Raw genomic sequence first — 17,464 nt, 5'->3', positions numbered from 1 at the left:
GCAATGTTGTGTCTGCTGGGAGCTGGAGGTTTCACTCCAGACCACAGGTGGGTTCAGTAGCGAAGTCCTTTCCCACTCTCATCCCTCATTCCTAGTCCCAGTGAAGGACTGGATGCAGGGCTGAGCTCTGGGGCTGGCTGTAGGTTTGAGCTTTGTGCCCAAAGCTCTTTCAGATGCAGCCCTGTCACCAGGAGAACAAGTGGTGGCTGGAGTTCAGGTCTGAGTGGGGTGGGCTGGGCTCCCCCTTGGTTCCAGATCCCAAGAGGAACCAGGGCACCCTTGCAACTGGTTTGAGTGAACTTTGTTTTTTCCACCCCTTTGCATAGGTAAAATGTGGGCGAGCGTGACCATTCCCCCCCCAGCCATCCCCTCAACCACTTCCCTGCAAATTCAGAGGTCCCATTTCCTGCATTTGTTTCTGCAGAAGACTCCTTCAAGGCCACAAGGCAGAGGGATCTGGGAAGCTCAGAGCAGCGAGAGTCGCCAACATGGTGTCAGCCTGAGCTTACTGGTGGGGGTGCAGTGGTAGATAGCTCCTTCATGCCCAGCACCTTTACCTGCTCAGAGGAAAACTTCTCTTCTACAGCCTGGAAGTAGTTCTTATCTTCTGGAGAGGTTCTGGATCTTAGAGCAGCTTCCAGTACCTAAGGGGAAAGGAACTGGAAAGGGGTTTTGGACAAGGGCCTGTAGGGACACAAGAAGAGGGAATGGCTTTAACCTGCCCGAGGGGAGACTGAGATGAGCTCTTAGGCAGAAGCTCTTCCCTGTGAGGGTGCTGAGGCGCTGGCACAGGGTGCCCAGAGAAGCTGTGGCTGCCCCATCCCTGGCAGTGCTCAAGGCCAGGTTGGACACAGGGGCTTGGAGCAAGCTGCTGCAGTGGAAGGGGTTCCTGCCCGTGGCAGGGGTTGGAGGTGGATGAGCTTTAAGGTTCCTTCCAACACAAACCAGGCTGGGATTCCACAATGAAAACACTGTTTCAGCAGATGCAGGTTTTCACCTGTGGCTCTCACAGCCAGTTTCACACATAACAGAGGCTGGGAAGCAAATCCCCCCTGAGCAAGAACTACATGGTGGTTTCCAGCTCAAAGCTGAGGGGTTATTTGGATATTTAACAATGGCTTTTCAGAGGCGTTTTCCCCTTGCAGTGATGTCTGTCCAGGAAAGGATGCAGATGGAGAAACTGCTCAGCTGCTGAGCAAGCAGGAAGAACAGAGTCTCACTGTGTGAAACCAAATTTGTGCATCTTTCACATCTGCCTGTTCAGCTAGCAACCACATTTCTTTATCTATCAGGTCCCGTACTCATGCACTGAGCTACCGACCACTGTTGCCTGTGTTAGAATGCCTCCCTAGTTTTCCGTGCACTTGGCACTCCCCTGGGTTCTAGCTGACATTGAGGCAGCAAACCAGCAATTAAAGTCAGTATTAATATTTTATTATGTTGCCAAAGCCCTGCGCAGGAAGCCGATGTGACAGGTTGCTAATGCATTAAAACTTGCTCTATCAATTGATTTCCAGGCTGTTGAGGTCAGCTTTGGAGCCAGAATCGACCCCAGCTTTGGAGGCCTTTGCTGCCTTCTTCCCTCAGTCAGGACCAAAGATCGTAATTGGAATTTCATTTTTCCACAGAACTTTACACAGGGGAACACGGCTCTGAAAACTCTGAGCATCAGGCAGTTTATCCAATATAGAATAGAGTCACAGAATCATAGAATAGTTCGGGTTGGAAAGGACCTCAAGATCATCCAGTTCCAACCCCCCTGCCATGGGCAGGGACACCTCACACTAAACCATCCCACCCAAGGCTTTGTCCAACCTGGCCTTGAACACTGCCAGGGATGGAGCACTCACAACCTCTCTGGGCAACCGATTCCAGTGCCTCACCACCCTCACAGGAAAGAATTTCCTCCTTATATCCAATCTAAACTTCCCCTGTTTAAGTTTTAACCTGTTACCCCTTGTACTGTCACTACAGCCCCTAATGAAGAGTCCCTCCCCAGCATCCCTATAGGCCCCCTTCAGGTACTGGAAGCTGCTATGAGGTCTCCACGCAGCCTTCTCTTCTCCAGGCTGAACAGCCCCAACTTCCTCAGCCTGTCTTCATACGGGAGGTGCTCCAGTCCCCTGATCATCCTCGTGGCCTCCTCTGGACTTGTTCCAGCAGTTCCATGTCCTTTTTGTGTTGAGGACACCAGAACTGCACAAAATGCTCCAGTGTTGTGATCTGGTGCTCTTAAGAGTGAAGCAGTGTTGCAACCAAACAACAGGAGTGGGCCCCCATGAAGATCTATATTCAGAGTCTGGCTGCTGTAAGCGCTCAAATTGGACCAGGCTTTACCAGCTCCACATAAAAGTGAGAGCTGCAGTGAGCAGAAGACACCCACATCATGGGTCAAGGGTTAGCAGCAGACTTTATAAGCCCCAAGCCTTCTTACTTAAGTATTAGGCTAACTCCAGCCTCTGAAATGTGCTGACAGACCAGAGTGGCAGGTGCCAGGTCTCATTATGTGTCTTTCTGGCTCTCACATACCTGTGATTTGTAGCACAAAGCACAACCCCATGCCATTGGTACAAACCAGATGCTGTTGAACGGAAACAAGCAGAAAACAAGGCAAGCCACTGGATGTACCATCGCAGCAGGCCACAGCACCCCATGTGAAACAGCTGCTCTACTGAAGCACTTCCTTCTGGAGCCTTTTCTCCACACAGCACTGCAAGCCTGCTCCAGCAGCACTGTTCAGGACTGCCCGGGGATGTGATGGGCACTCCAAGCCCTGACCGAGCCCCGCCGCTGCCAGGCCGGGCTCTGCCTGGAAGCCTGATCCCACTCAACCCTCACAGCGCAGGGTTCAGCTGCACGCCCCCCCCCTCCGCCCGCACCTTCCCTCCGGGCTAACGCCTGCCCCGTCCCGCTCCGAGGCCGGGGATAGCCCCCGGTGCCCCCCGGCAGCCGGGCCCAGCCCCGGAGGCACCGCGCTCCCTCAGAGCCCTCCGCCATTAGAAGAACCTCGACTCCTCCCACCTCTCCTTGCGCACCGCCCAACTGACCAATCCCAGCACCGCTACTAGCTGACTTTCGGCTGCTAGACCAATGAGAGGGCTGTATGGAATCGGTGGCCCTCAGGGACCAGCCCAGCCGCGTCGCTGCGCCTGCGCTGCACCTCCCCCTGGCGGCCGCGGGGCGGGACCGTCTCTGCGGCGCGGCTGTCAGGCGGCGCTGCGGGCCGGGCGCAGCGGCAAGATGGCGGGGCGGGTAAGTGGAGGGGGGAGAACAGGGACGGATCCTTCCCGTCCCGCCCTGCCTGGCCCCTCCGCTATTCCCCCTCCTCCGCTTCTGCTACTCCCTGGGCACCGGGGTGGTTCGGTTGCTTCTGGCTGCTCCCGTGCCGGGGTGGTCGTTCAGCCCTGGAGGGTGTGTGGGGTCCCCTGAGGGTGCTGTGAGGCTGTGGTGACTCCTCCAATGGTGTGGGGTCCCCTGAGGGTGCTGTGAGGCTGTGGTGACCCCCTCTCCCCCAGTGATGTGGGGAGCCCTGAGGGTGCTGTGGGGCCGGGTCCCTCTAGGGTCCATCAGGGGTGCTGCGGGGTTTGAGGTGGCTTCTTGGTGATGTGGCACCCGGGACAGGGCTGTAGGGTTCCCTCAGGAGCGCTGTGAGGCCAGGGTGAGCGCTATCCTGCGGAGGTGAGTCAGGAGTTAGGGTTCTGTGAGGTTACAGTGGCTCTGTGGGACGCAGGGCAGGATTTTAGGGTATCCCAGGGGTGCTGTGGGGCTGTTGTAACCCCCTCAGTGCTGTGGGGTGAGCTTCTAGGGCTCCCTCAGGAGCATCATGAGGCTGGGGTGACCTCTTTCTGTATGGGGTGTGGGGCTGGATCATGGGGTCCCCTAAGAGTGCCGTGAAGCCCTAGTGATCTTTTGCTGCCAGGATTCAGGGTTCCCTAAGGCTGCTGTGTCCCTCAGGCCCTGTGGGGAGCAGGGCAGGATTTTAGGGTGCCTGAGGGGTGCTGTGAGGCTATGGTCGCCCTTCTCTCTGTGGGTTATGTGACAGGTTCCTCTAAGGATGTTGTGTGTGGGGGTGACCCTTTGGTGCTGTGGGGTTCCATGAGGGGCCTCCATGAAGCTGAGGTGCTCCCTGTCCCCATGGGGGTTGCGGCAGGATTTTGAAGTCCCCGAAGGATGCTTTGAGGCCTCGGTGACCCCTTGGTGCTGTGGGATATGGGGCAGGCTTGTAGGGCCTCCTCTGCCCTGTGGGCACCGTGCAAGCACCATGTTGTGATGTGGGTCCAAATTGCCTTGTGCAGTGGTTTTATTCCGTATTTATTTAAAAAATGAAAGACTCCCTTATTGATGATTGCTTAGATAACATGAGCGAGTGGCCAAAAAGGCCTTAAAATGTGAAGGAACAGTTTTGTCTGTCAAATCACTCCTTGTAGTGCCCTGTATATCCCCTTTGTTTTCAGGTGTCCATCTGCCAGTGCTGCAAGATGCAGTTAAGGTTGCTCTCCTTGCACTATGCTCAGGAACGCTTTACTGCTATCAGCTTGGGCAAGTCACAGATTTGATTAATGCCTGCTTCAGGCTGATACCTCCTGTCTTGGCCAAACAGTTCAGTGATTGAGGTCTTGGGGAATAGGTTTTCTTATTGGTTTTGTTTCTATTATGGTTTGCCTGGTGGACACAAGGACAGATGGTGCAGTGGTGTGGTGCAGAGCAGTGGTGAGAAATTTGGTGTCACAGATGAGCAGATCTACTAGAGAGTCACCTCCAAAATGCTGATTAATTGAGAAAAAACCCACATGTTTTGAGGTCTGGCTCTTGTGAAGAGCTTCTCTTCTGTCCCTGCTTCAGATGTGTAGTCTGGCTTTCTTCCTTACACCTTTTCATCTCACTCTTTGCAGTTAACCCAGGAGAAAGCTGTGGGGTTTTAATAGCTTTGGTTTGTGATGCTGTCAATGTGAATTAACAACTGAACTGCCTGTTCCCTCCAGCTTGCATGTGGGATAGCAACGGCTCTCACAAGGGTAAGCAGGCAGCAGCATCTGCTTTCCGTGTGACATTGGAGCTATTGTGATCCTTGTCTGTATAAACAAGGACTAGTAGGTAGGAGAGTGGAGGTGTGTGATATCTCTAGGTATAACAAGTGAGTCTAATAGTGGGACACAGATGCTGTTCTGTTGTCAGCATTTTTAAAAGGTGCTTGAACCTGAGAATGGGGAGAGGAAGCTCCTGTGCCTACTTCTGGTCTGAAACAATCTCCTGCAGTGCAATTTGGAGCTTAATCTCTTTTATTAGACTCACGTGACTGAATTTGTGTATGTATGCTTTTACAGAGAAATGGATGGCTTTCCTGAGGTAGGAGAGAGGCAAAATCTTTAATCTTCTACTAATATTTTAAATAATTTAGACACTTCACAATGCAGCTCTCACCAATGGCTTGCTGCTGTTTCAGGTGGATTCCTCTGCTCCCTTAATTACACTGAGTTTGCTCAGTCACAAGGAAGAAACAGTGGGTAACAGTGGTTGAAGCTTACAGGAAAAGTAGTTTATGATGATTAGAAATAATGGCTGTTTCTCTAATAATTTATTCTGTGTCTCTCTCTGCAATGGGAATCATTAGGCATACAGAGCACTAGGTCTTGCTCAGACATCAGCCAGCATCTGCTCCAGAAGCAGGAATGGGCTGAAGCTGTCTGGCTGTGTCCAAAGACTTGGTCCCTTGGCTGGGACCAAGACTGGCCCTCTGGAAGTTAACTGGTGCTGTCTGTAGCTAATTGAGTTGAACCTCATTAGGAATTAGTTCTCAAAGGGATGTTGAAAGGCCAGGTGATTTCTCTGCCTTGTTCAGCAGTGTCAAGCTCTTGATCCAGAGCAAGCTGTGTCTCTGCTTGTGTCAGATTGGAGACCTACACAGAGAAATGGTGTAGTAAATAAAGCAGGTCTGTGTGGCTGCAACTTTACTCTTGCAAGCTGCAGGAGGTCTGATTTTCTTTAGAGGAACTCTTGTGTGCTGTATATTGGATGTTGGTGATGATTCCCTATCAGAGAGACTGATGTGTTTTTCTTTAAGGAAAATTAGGGTTTTGCAATAGCTGCAACTTGTACAGTAGTTCATGGTGATTAGAAATAATGGCTGTTTTATATGGTACAAGTGTTTTAAAACCTTGATTTTTCTTTATTTGCTGTTTGGGACTTGTGAAGTGGTATTGTCATTAGCCCAGTGATAGGAAACACTTGCCTGTTTGCTTCTCAGGAGAGATTCCCATCTGTGTGGGGTTGGTTTCACTCAGGTACTTGTGTTGTTTGCCTTGGGGATCTGTGCTGCATTTCCTCCAGAAGAGCCTGTGTCTTGAGCAGAAGTTGTATTGTGACATCTGTTGAAATCAACTGTAAAAATTGAGAGTGTAGCAGTAGTGGGAAGGGTAGTGGAGGGCAGTCTGTACCCTGCGATGTTCCCATGGTGCTTAAGACATTGCTGGACTAATGTGTGCTCTCTTGTACTCCTTGCAGTCAATCCCAGGATAGTTTTAGGTTGGATGGTTTGGTACAAACTTGGAATAATAAGGATTGGATTTTATGGTTATGGGTTAAGTCTGATTCTGCTGACATATGGAATCAGCCTTCATAGACACAGGCGTCATTAGGCAACCAAAGAAATGTGTGTGAATCAGCTTAGCTCTTCAAGCATCACTTATCTTTTTTTGGTGCTTCCTAATATGTAATATGAAGAAATAGGTGTTCAGCAGTGTTTTAGGGAAACGGGAGAAAACTAAATCCAAATCTCTGTTCCTGAGATCACTTCTGTGAATGTGTACGTGTCTTGTGAAATCATTACAAACAGACTTGTATCCTTGGTCACTGCAGTATTATTTGGAAGGAAGGGCTTCAGAGCGTGGTCTCTACCTGGTGCAGTCATTCACAAACCTGTCAGGATGCTGGCTCAAATTTGGGAAGTTCTGTGGCAACGAGCAGATTTTTATGACCAAATTTCCAGATTGGCTGTCTTCAGGAGGGTTTTTGACCTCCAGGAGAAGATCTGTGAGCATTAAAAATCAAGCAAGGAGCACAGTCGCTACAGTTAACAGAAATCTTTCAACCCAGTATCCCATTATGCTGCATTTGAGCCAACTGGTAAGAACTGCTGCTTGTTAAACCAAAGCTGAGTATATAGTTCTTGAGGCACTCTTGCCCCACTGCTGCCCTGGTCTGCTGTTTCCTGTGTAAGCAGGTCAGATACTCAGTTCAGGAAGGTCAGATGTTTGCAGCATAAAAAGATTTAACACATTTCTCTGATCTCCTGGGATGCAATAAAGCAGTGACCTTCTATCAAAAAATCTGGAGTAATTTATGCCCTAGAGTTGTGTCAAGTCACATGCTTTTTCTGTAGAAAATACAGAAATACTTGCAAGGTATTGTGTCTTAAACACAAACTGCTTATAACTGGTTAGTGTTTGGTACATTGGTCAGTGTCCTGGAGAGGTGTGGTGCCAGATGCAGCCCAGCAGTGGTGGGGGTGAGCTGCAAATCTGCAGGGAAAGCAGCATCTCAGGCTTTCACAAGGCAAATTTCAGGTTTAAGGGGATATTTTTAACCTTGCTCCTGTTGCCATTGGGTAATTTTCTAAATAAATGGGAAGAAATTTGCATCTATTAGGTGTTCTCACAGCGAATGTGTCAAAATCCTGCGACTTCCATCCTAGGCTAACGCCTTGGACATGGCTGTGTGATGTTTCATTCCTTTTCAGCATTTTAAAAAGAGGTTTAGATAAAACACAACAAGTAGCAAGTCCCTGTAATTAAATGGTGGATCATCTTGGCTCATGGCAGAAATGTGAGGCAACAGACACTCCAAAACTGGATGTGTTCATTACAAACACGCATATTCTGGGTCATTAATGCTTAATTGGAAGGTGGAGTTGATGTTCTTGCTAAACTGTCAGGAAACAGCTTCCTGGTTATATGGCGCAGCAGCACAGGTACAGATGTATCTTCTGAAATCACTTTACTTGATCCTGTTAGAAAGAACTTGTCTGGAGGATGATGTCTTTGGGGAGAACAACCTGTTTAATTAGATTATAGATGCTGTATGATACCAGTAGTTTGTAGAAGTTTTCCTTCAACACCCTTGTTTCTTCTCTTTTGGATCAGGCAAACCCTTCAGTCTTGGAAATAAATTGTGGTTCTGCTAACATTGTAGAATACTGGCAATAATACAGCCAAATTCCCAAAGCTGTGAGCGTCGTCCTAACTGTGCTGGGTAAAACAGTGTTGGAGTTGGGAAGCTGCTGTTGGAAGAGCTGAATTGATTTGGCTATGAACTTGGGTCACAGCCAAAGGGTAAGCAGCAGTCACCACTCAAAAGCAGTACCCTGTAGTTGCTAAGATAATAAAATCCCAGACTGGTTTGTGTTGGAAGGGACCTTAAAGCTCATCCAGTTCCAACCCCCTGCCATGGACAGGGACACCTTCCAGTAGAGCAGCTTGCTCCAAGCTGAGTCCAGCCTGGCCTTGAACGCTGCCAGGGATGGGGCAGCCACAGCTTCCTTGGAATTTTCAGGTGGTTTTGGCTGCTGTGTCCCTGGCAGCCGGTGTGGTTGTTGTGCAGGTGTGTTCACGTGGGGCCGCCTCAGCCGGCTGAAGAGCACAAGGAGGTGATTCATCCCCGTGGGAGCATCATGTGTGGGGGGCGTGGGAAGGAGGGTGGCATCTCATCCATCCTTCTTGTCTGGGCTCTGTGTGAAGGCTGTCTCGGCGTCGGCTTGCTTAAAAGCTTTTACAAAAATCTGAATGTGAACTCTGAGATTTTAGCTTTCCCAATATGTTCCTCTTTCAGGAGGAGGAGAAAATTGGTATTTAGGAGCTTGTTATTGAGAGAGAATGCAGCTCCTTCCTGATGAGAATAAAAGGCTCCAGCAAAGTAAGCTAGAGGTCAAATGGAGCTGGTAGAAAGGCTGATTCTGAGCAGCCACCCAGGGCTGTTTGTCCCAGGGCTCAGTGGGCGCTGCAGGGTACTCTGAGTGACTATGCATCTGGAAAGGAGGCCTGTCTTCCCAAGCCTAACGTTATTGTAGGTGTTTGATCTCTTCTTGTAGCTGCAGAAGCTCTGGAAGCTTAATTTATTGAGATGTCCAGAAAAACCTTCAGTGAACTGGTAACTTATTTGATTTTAGAAAAACAGCATTTAGGCCATCTTAGGTTGCTGAGTCTGGTGCCTGGTATGAGCATCATGTTGTCAGTCCTTTCATAACTATTACTAAATGCTGCCTCTAAAGGAGTTAGGATTTTGTCTTTATTGTAGGCTATTATAGGTTAGAAACCCATTCTTAACTGCTGGTCAGTGGCTGTGTTAGCCTTCCTGTGGTTTTACATCAATTTCTACTGTCCTTTAGTATAGACTTGTTTTTTTCTCTCTGTTACTCTGTTCCGTGGCGCATGTGTGCGTGTAGAAAGTCATCATAATCCTCCGGCTTTCCTATGCTAGGAGAGATTGATTTGTTGTCTCCTCTGGGGCTACTGCTGACCCAGCTCTGCTGCAGCTCATCTTTCTGCATGCTAGTGCTGCTGTTTGTCATCTGTGTGCAGCAGGCTCCTGATGTTTTCATGTTCATCGGGGATTCTGTTGTTGCTTGGTCCACTGGATCTTTAGATACAGGCTGTATCGGGCAATACTTCCATCAGGAGCATGGTCCTAGATAACGTGTGGTCTGCAGATCATCACCTCAGTTCCCGGTTTGTCTTCAGGTCTCCTTTAATACCACAATTCTTCCTTTCAGTATTCCAACTTCATTTTATTTGCAGACTTTAAGTGGTGAATGAGTGTTTGACTTGGAGCATCTGTGAATCAGCCACAGCCACACATCTGCTCGCTCCCTAGTAAACAGGGATTAAGCTTTCTTCCTAAGAAAACTGCCCAAGTTCTTCATTGCCCAGCAACTGTTACAGCAAAGCTTGGATGCTTTTTGGACTGGAAATCCCTGTTTCTACACAGCTGGCATTGGGCTCTGCGGAGGAAACTTAAATGTCCAGTATCTGGGCTTGTCATGTTCCTAATGCTTGTCTGCCAACATCTGCATGATAGAAATCATATATATGTACCTCTGCATATAATCAGTGCATGTGTATGTCTATGTCTTGTACACAAAAGAAAATCTTAAATATGTAACACTTTGACAATATTTGTCTTACACAAACCCTGTAGGAAGAGTGCCCAGAACAAGCCTGCCTTAGCGTTAGGGCTGTTTTATAATCTCTCTGGTAGGATTAGTGCATGAAATGAGTTCAGCTCTTTCAAATGAAGAGCATCTCTGCCTTAGCATTTAATGGTTTAGCTCTTCTGTTCAGTAACAACTGACAGGTAGCAGCGCAGTTCTGTTATCTACCAGCAACTTACATCCTGTGGGATGAGTAACGGGAAACACTTTTTTCTTCAGCTTCCTCCATCATCAGCCTTAACAACTCACAAATATTAACCGTATTTTTGTACTATGTGCTCACCCATGCAGCAATGTAGTATAGTGAGAATGAATAGAATGAATGTGAGTATTCATTCTTTTTCCCAGGCATATTTTAAACCAGCACTGCCTTGCTTTTGCTTTGGATGCTTGTTTTGAAATTCAGAAGGAGAAAAAGTGTGGTTTATAAAAAGCTTGTATAAAAATATTCAAATAACTTGGCATTGCATTGTGGGCTGAGCTTCCCTGATGTGCTAGAACTGTGTTTTCTGTTCTTGTAGAGGAAGACTGGACTCAAAGACTGGAAGTCCCTGAAAGATCAGACATTATGGAGATTGTTTCTGTTATGAAGCTGTTTGGTTTTTGAAGCTGTTTGTTTTTTTTGAGTAACTTCTACTGCCTAAAGGTAAAATACATCAGTGGTAATGTGTTTAAACTAAACCAAGGGAAGTTCAGGAGAGATCTAAGGGAAGAAGTTCTTCCCTGTGAGGGTGCTGAGTGGCTGGCACAAGGTGCCCAGAGAAGCTCTGTCTGCCCCATCCCTGGCAGTGTTCAAGGCCAGGTTGGACACAGGGGCTTGGAGCAACCTGTTCTAGTGGAAGGTGTCCCTGCCCATGGCAGGGGGTTGGAACTGGATGATCTTAAGGTCCTTTCCAACCCAAACCATTCCATGGTTCTATGATCACTGAACCTCCTGGCACTGGATTTGCTCCTGCTCAGTAGCAGAGGATTAGAGGCAACATTACTGCTTTGTCATAAATCCAGAGTGAGGTCCTTCACATTTGTCTTTCTGCATGAGATTTATCACTTCATCATGTGGCCTCATTTTGCTCTTGATTAAACAGCAGGAATATTGGAGAAGAGCTCTGCTTAGACGTGGATTTAATAGAGGATGCCACAGGACCAGTGATGGATGCCTCTGGCTGAGGATGCTTTAGAACAAAGGCACTGTCTCTGATGTGAGGTCACCTCCCAGGAACTGTGCTGTCCTTGGAGTCTTCTTGCATAAACCAGGACAATAACTGGAGGGAGGGAAGACTTCTTTTGCTACTTTAAGCCCAATGTTGTGGACCTGGGTATAACTGCAACCTGTGAAGATGTATGTGGGTCACCTTCAAGCTAGGACTGACAGCAGTGCAACTGCAGCAGATGGCATTAGCTCTCAGTTACAAGGTCTGCTTTGTTACAGCAGAACTTTTTGTTGCCTTGCCTAGTTGCTAGCAGTAACCTACTAGTTAGCTTAAAATTAGCTTGTGTAAACATACTTGGAGGTTCGTCAGAAATACTTTCAAGGATTTGCTTCCTTAATTGAACACGGTAAGAGTGCTGGATGGCAGAGAGGGACATGGTGCAGGGAAGCTGGAACCTAAAAAGCAAGAGCTTAAATTATTCTTTGACAGTACTACCAGTGGCACATGACAGTCCTCTAGGCTCTGGTGGCTCGTGCTGCAGCTCTAGACTGCAGCTTTTATGCCAGAAAACCTTACCCCGGAACAGCCAGTGCCTGTGTCTTTTCTGCCACAGCTCAGTTGCTCCACAGACAAGAATCCCTGTGAGCAGGATATGACCATTGGGGTGAGGAGAGGTAAGAGGAAGCACCTGCAATTCACCAAAACAGGGTGTTCCTCCTTCCTGTCTGCTGCTTTAGTTTAAGGATCATCTCTTGCATCCAGATTTCCTCAAACGGATGCTCATGAAAACCTGTGTCCATTGAGTCCTTTGCTTGCATGAGCTGTTAAAAACACTTATGTATATTGATAATGTATCGAAGTTCTGCAGAATGTTGGCACCTTGGGAGGGCCTGTACTGAAGAGCTGGGAGCTCAGCACAGGTTATGGATGTGCTCTGAACAGTTGCTCATTGCCAAGGGAGAAATAGGCTTCTGCCAAGCGCCCCAGGAGGAGAATGAGCCAGGCCATGGGATGGTTAGTGCAGTCTGTGCTGATGCTGTTATTTCACTTCTCTGTTACCCATGGTTGTTTTTATTACACTTCTGTCATCTTGGGGAGCTTGCAAAAGAAGCTCTTGGTGCTGGATTTGAAATGCATTCCTTTATATTTATATATTTCCATAAAGCAAAGCTTGCATGTTCTCAAATGGGGACAGGAGTAACAAGGGAGAATGGCAATTTCACCAGGCACTTGCTGTTTACATGCAGGAAGTGCTTGGTCAGGAAGGATTAAAAATGCAATCGAGGACTGGTGCTATAAAAAAGGTTTAATCCAGGAGCTCTGTGTTCAGTTTTCTCTAGAAATATCCTACCTAATGCGCTTTATCAGGGCATGCCCTGCCCAAAATGATCCCCTTGCAAATGGAAGGAGAAATGAAAAAACAGTGAATGCTTTATTTTGTGTGAAGTGGCCAAAGATAGTGAGTCTGAAGAGGTAGGTTTCAGAAACCCACTGATGGACATGTATTTTTTTATTATAAGAATATTTGAGTCTCTTATTACACTTCAGTTTCAGGTAGATAAATCTGTTTCAAGGCTGAAAATGAAATACATTTCTGTTGTCACATATGTCAAGGACAATTGAGCGTTATTCAGTAAAAATAATGAATTAGTCCCTTTCTAAAGAGCAAGTACTCTAGAAGAATTCTATCCCCACATAAAAATGTTGATTTTGGGCTAGAGGGCAGGCAGGATTCAGGCCACATGGCGATGAATTTGCTGTCCTGGCCCAGAGGAAGGTTGAGCAGGATGTTAACTCCTGGGAAATGATCTAGTTGTGTGTGTTGGGATCAGTGTGTTTCTTGTTCCTAGGATTTAAAGGTGTCATAAGAGAAAATCCCTTCTGAATTGCTTTTAGCAATAAGTTAACACTGACAAATAGTTTCTGTTGCATTGTCTGCAGATTTGTGTCTGAGAAAGAAAGTAGTGTTTTGATTCTAAAAATAACATCTGGGGGTCAAATGTAGTTTGTCTCCAAATTCAGCCTTTCGGTCTATAGCTAACAGTGGAAGCATTTTTCCTTTTCCATCCTTTTCTCCTCTTCTAGAGGCATTTTAAGCCCCAAATTCTTATTTTGTGGAATATTTCTGTAGAAGCAAATGGGGATCGGGGTATAGGATGGGCTGAGGTTCCTTTGCCATGCTCTTTCAATAAAGCTACGTGCTGCCTCAGCATGGGGATGCCGTAGCTTGGGCTGAGAGTGGTAGTGTTTGGTTATTTTAGTGGCTGATTCCTGAGTACTAGTGGAGGGGAAAAAATGAGCAGATACTCTCGCAATAGGATTGCTCTTTGGGCTTCTGGAGGGAAAAAAAGAGTGGGGAAGAACACCCCATAAAGTTTGTAGTAGTTATTTGAATAGTGATAGGCTGGAACTGACTATTGAACTGAATTTTCTCCTATTTGTTACTGATCTGTGATGTTTCCTATAGAGTAGGAAATACTCTTTTCGTCACTATACTTCTTTTGGGAAGGCTTCTAGAGATTCTCTGGGGCTGGATAGCAGCCTGGAGAGAATTACACCTTCCTGTGGACTCTCAGTGCTGCCATTGTACTGTGCTGTTTGAAGTATGAATATCCAGAATGGACGTGCTCAAATTTCACTTTTCTGAGTAATGTCAGGGAAGAAGAAAGGCAACATCTTTATTCCACCCTCTTTTTTTCTAGGTAATTTGAAAGTATTTTCCATAGGTATGTTAGGAAATACAAGGTACAGTAGCTGCACAAAATGCAGAGCTTTTAGGTACAAATATCCGTAACACATAGGAACATTTGGAGAAACCTTGAAGAGGAGTTTGTCACTGCCAGTGGGCTGTGCTCTCAGAGTATGTCAGCACTTGTGAGACCTGTTTTGTTGATTTACAGAAGTTTTGAGGCTTGGCTTATTAAAGGAAAACCAGAATTGTATTTGACAGCTTTTTCTTCTCTTTCTCGTAGTCTATGCAAGCAGCAAGGTGCCCCACCGATGAACTGTCATTAACCAACTGTGTGGTGGTGAATGAGAAGGACTTCCAGTCCGGGCAGTAAGTGTGCACTGTTGCTCTTTCAACTTTGAACCAAAAAGGAATTGTTTTCAGACTTTGGGTGGGGTGGAATGAAGTGTCAGCTTTGGGAAGGTGAATGCAGGTTAATTAACAAAACCTCTGTGTCTTTAGAGACCAAAGCTTTAAATGTGCCTCTTTCTCAGAACTGAAGATAGCGAAGTGGTAAATTTGCCTCGAAGCTTTTCTTCCTTGGGATCTGGATCTGCTCAACTAATTATAATCGGTATTTTAATGAAGGACTTCAGGCCTTGATGTGTTTTTTTTGGTTTGGTTTTAGTTTTGCTGCTGTTCCTGTTACACAGCTAAAATATTTGAAGTATTTCAAGTAGACTTTTATCATTTAATTGTGTTACTAGGGGCATCCTCTCACTTTCACATCATGTTGGAGTGCTGAACAGTCAGTAGAAACTCTTGTTTTTTAGAGTTTTCATGCACAAGAACAAAAGGGGAAGGCAGCCAGAGTGTGGGCACAACAGTTTGGATTCTTTAATTACAGTTTTGGGGTGACTGATAGACGCTGACTCTGGGTTTTACTTCTGTGAGAAAAGTAGAAAACACTTCGTTTTTTCAGCTCAGCCCACACAGAAGCGCTTTGTATTAAAAGAAGCCAATTCAAATTAGTTTCCTTGCTTTCCTGCAGCTGTACAGTGGCTCTCGTAAAGGTTTCAATATGTGGATTGTAGACAGAATGAACTAATTGCAGGAGGGCTTACAAAATGCAGAAAACAAGTTCAAAAAGGTACTGAATGATACATTAGGCCCTTAGCATAAAATACCTGGCCCATATGAATTCTGCTAAGGCTGGAGACTGTAGTGGTTCTGAACTGCAGGGATGGGGGGAGAGATGTGCTTAAAGACTTGACTCTTTTTTGTGCTACCAGTCTGCTGTGCTGCTACCCTGTAGAGCTTTCCCAGCCTTTTAGTGATTAACCGTGGATTCACAAGCCCAACTTGAGTATAAAATGCTAAACAAAACCAAAACCACCTCCCCTAGAAGATCCAAACAAACACAACTTGTAGAGTCAGTAACAGGCAAAAGGATGTGCTTGGACAGGTGATGTGCTTGGACAGGTAATGTCCTGGTCTCTTTAAGTGATGGCACTAGGTGGAGTGGCTTACAAGAATACCTGCACTGAGCATTGTACCTCATGCATTATACAAATGTTAATTTTCTCAACTTTGAACATCCTGGAGCTGCCAGAGCTGCATCGCCCACTTGCATTCCTTTTGCTCAGAGAACCCTCATTCATGTTCATGGAAGCAAGCAGGAAGCAACATCCCAAGGCTTGCCTCGTGAGCAAGCTAGCCATGGTTCTGTCTGTGCTGATTCTCCCTAAAAGAGCTGCCTGTTTCTAGAAATTGGGGCTCATAAGGAAAGCAGCATATGTTTGGTTGGGAGCAGATGCTATAAATTGCTTTGTAAAGCGTAAGCCTGGAGTACAGAGAAACATCACGATATTCAGCTACTACTGAGGGATGTAGTCATTCTGCTGCATTGCAGATACACTGAGCAGGACCATCCCTAGGATCTGCTGCAGTAAGGTGCACACAGTCAGCAGATTTGGTTTGTAGCATCCTAACCATGGCTGGCTGCACAGAATGTTTTTTGGTAACGCTTCCATTTGGGGCTCACAGTGTAGACCTGGGAGTTTGACCTTGGATCATCAAGGTGGTTTATCCCCACGATGCCACTGTCGATCTTTTCATGTTTCATTTTTTGCATCCTTGAAGTTGGACAAGTGTGAGTCACTGCTTTGTGACGTGTGAGTTCACGGGATGCAATGCATCAGTGTAGTGCTGTGGTGTTTGATAACTTGCACCATCTGAAGTGCCTGTGACATACTTTTTTGAGGACTCCCAGTGTATTTTGGAGAGAGAAGCAAGTGCTAAGAACACCCAGGCAGTGAAGGAAGGCAAGGGCATGTTATCTCAATGACAGTACTTTTAATGTTGAGAAGTGACTAATTATTCTTACCTGTTATTCCTGCCATTTACATGGGAAGACCACCCCTTTTATTTCATGCCAGTTTAGTTACCTAAAGAGCCCTGAGGAGCCTTGCTGAATAATTAACATAGCACATGCACAAGAGAAATATCTGCCCATATTGTTCAACTGCTTCCTGGCATCTTTGCATAGACATGGAGGTTGTCTCCCTTACAGAAGCTGTGCTCTTTCTTTACTAATACAAAACCTAATGGATGCACAGGGTCATTTTATTGTTGGTTTGCTTAGCAAACTTACCAACAGTTTCCTGTGTCTGGTCTGGAGTGCTCCGTAAGAACTGACATCACAGCCATGGTTTGGTTCTAATAATTTCAGGCAAGGCTTTACACATGAATTGGAGCAGCAGTTTCATCTCTTCAAGCTATTGGGAGATATCTGGCCCTGGTGACTCACTGTTCCTTTTGTTCGTCTTGAAGCAGAGGCAGTTCCTGAGGTTGAAATGTCCCTGCTCCCTGGGCTCTCCATGCTCTTTCCTGGTGAACATCAGCATAGGAAAATGCGTTCACTTTTTCCTGCTATTGCCTTATTTTGAACATTCTTATTACTTAGGTTGCTTACAGTCTGTTGGAAAACGCTCCTGCTGCTTGGAGAAGAGCTATGGTTGTTCCTGTGCCTTTTGCAGAGTTTTCTCAAAAGAACCTGTCAGGATTTGATAAGATTTTCTCACTTGGCTGGAGGGTTTTTTTTTCATAAAGCTGATTTATTTTTGTTTTATTTCTTTTCCTTTTTTTCTTTCCTGGCTTCTCTTTGCCTGCTGTCAGGCTCTGCTGTCTTTCTGGTTTGCTGGAAATGGTTTCAGTGAATAGTATGCTCCAATATAGTTAGATCAATTTATATCAAATCTTTGTGGCTACCCCAGCCAGCAGTATTTTTACCAAGTATCCTCATTTTTTTGCATTTTTCTTTTTTGAAGTGAAAGCCAACAGTGGTGGAGTTTGTTTCTTCCTGCAGAGATGCTGAATCTATGCACATTAAACTCAGTGTTGTGTTTTGAGCCAAACTCAATGCACTGCTCAGGATCCATCCCA

At 46.4% G+C, this 17,464-nt stretch overlaps 1 protein-coding gene across 3 annotated transcripts in view; it reads left to right on the top strand.

The window, feature by feature from the left end:
• Nucleotides 1-3,144: 3,144 nt before the first annotated feature.
• Nucleotides 3,145-17,464, top strand: part of NSF (N-ethylmaleimide sensitive factor, vesicle fusing ATPase) — a 62,601-nt gene continuing 48,281 nt past the window's right edge. For 2 of the 3 annotated variants that reach the window (XM_065699169.1, XM_065699170.1), the window contains exons 1-2: nucleotides 3,145-3,252; nucleotides 14,325-14,410. In XM_065699169.1, coding sequence (XP_065555241.1) covers nucleotides 3,241-3,252; nucleotides 14,325-14,410 — 98 coding nt within the window. In that variant the 5' untranslated portion in view covers nucleotides 3,145-3,240. Of the gene's footprint in view, nucleotides 3,253-3,533; nucleotides 3,679-14,324; nucleotides 14,411-17,464 lie in introns of those variants that run through there. The other variant, XM_065699171.1, reaches the window with a different exon arrangement.

The sequence above is a fragment of the Lathamus discolor genome, chromosome 20 (assembly GCF_037157495.1).
Source record: "Lathamus discolor isolate bLatDis1 chromosome 20, bLatDis1.hap1, whole genome shotgun sequence".
NCBI lineage: Eukaryota > Metazoa > Chordata > Aves > Psittaciformes > Psittacidae > Lathamus > Lathamus discolor.
This window is presented reverse-complemented; position numbering and strand designations above follow the sequence as displayed.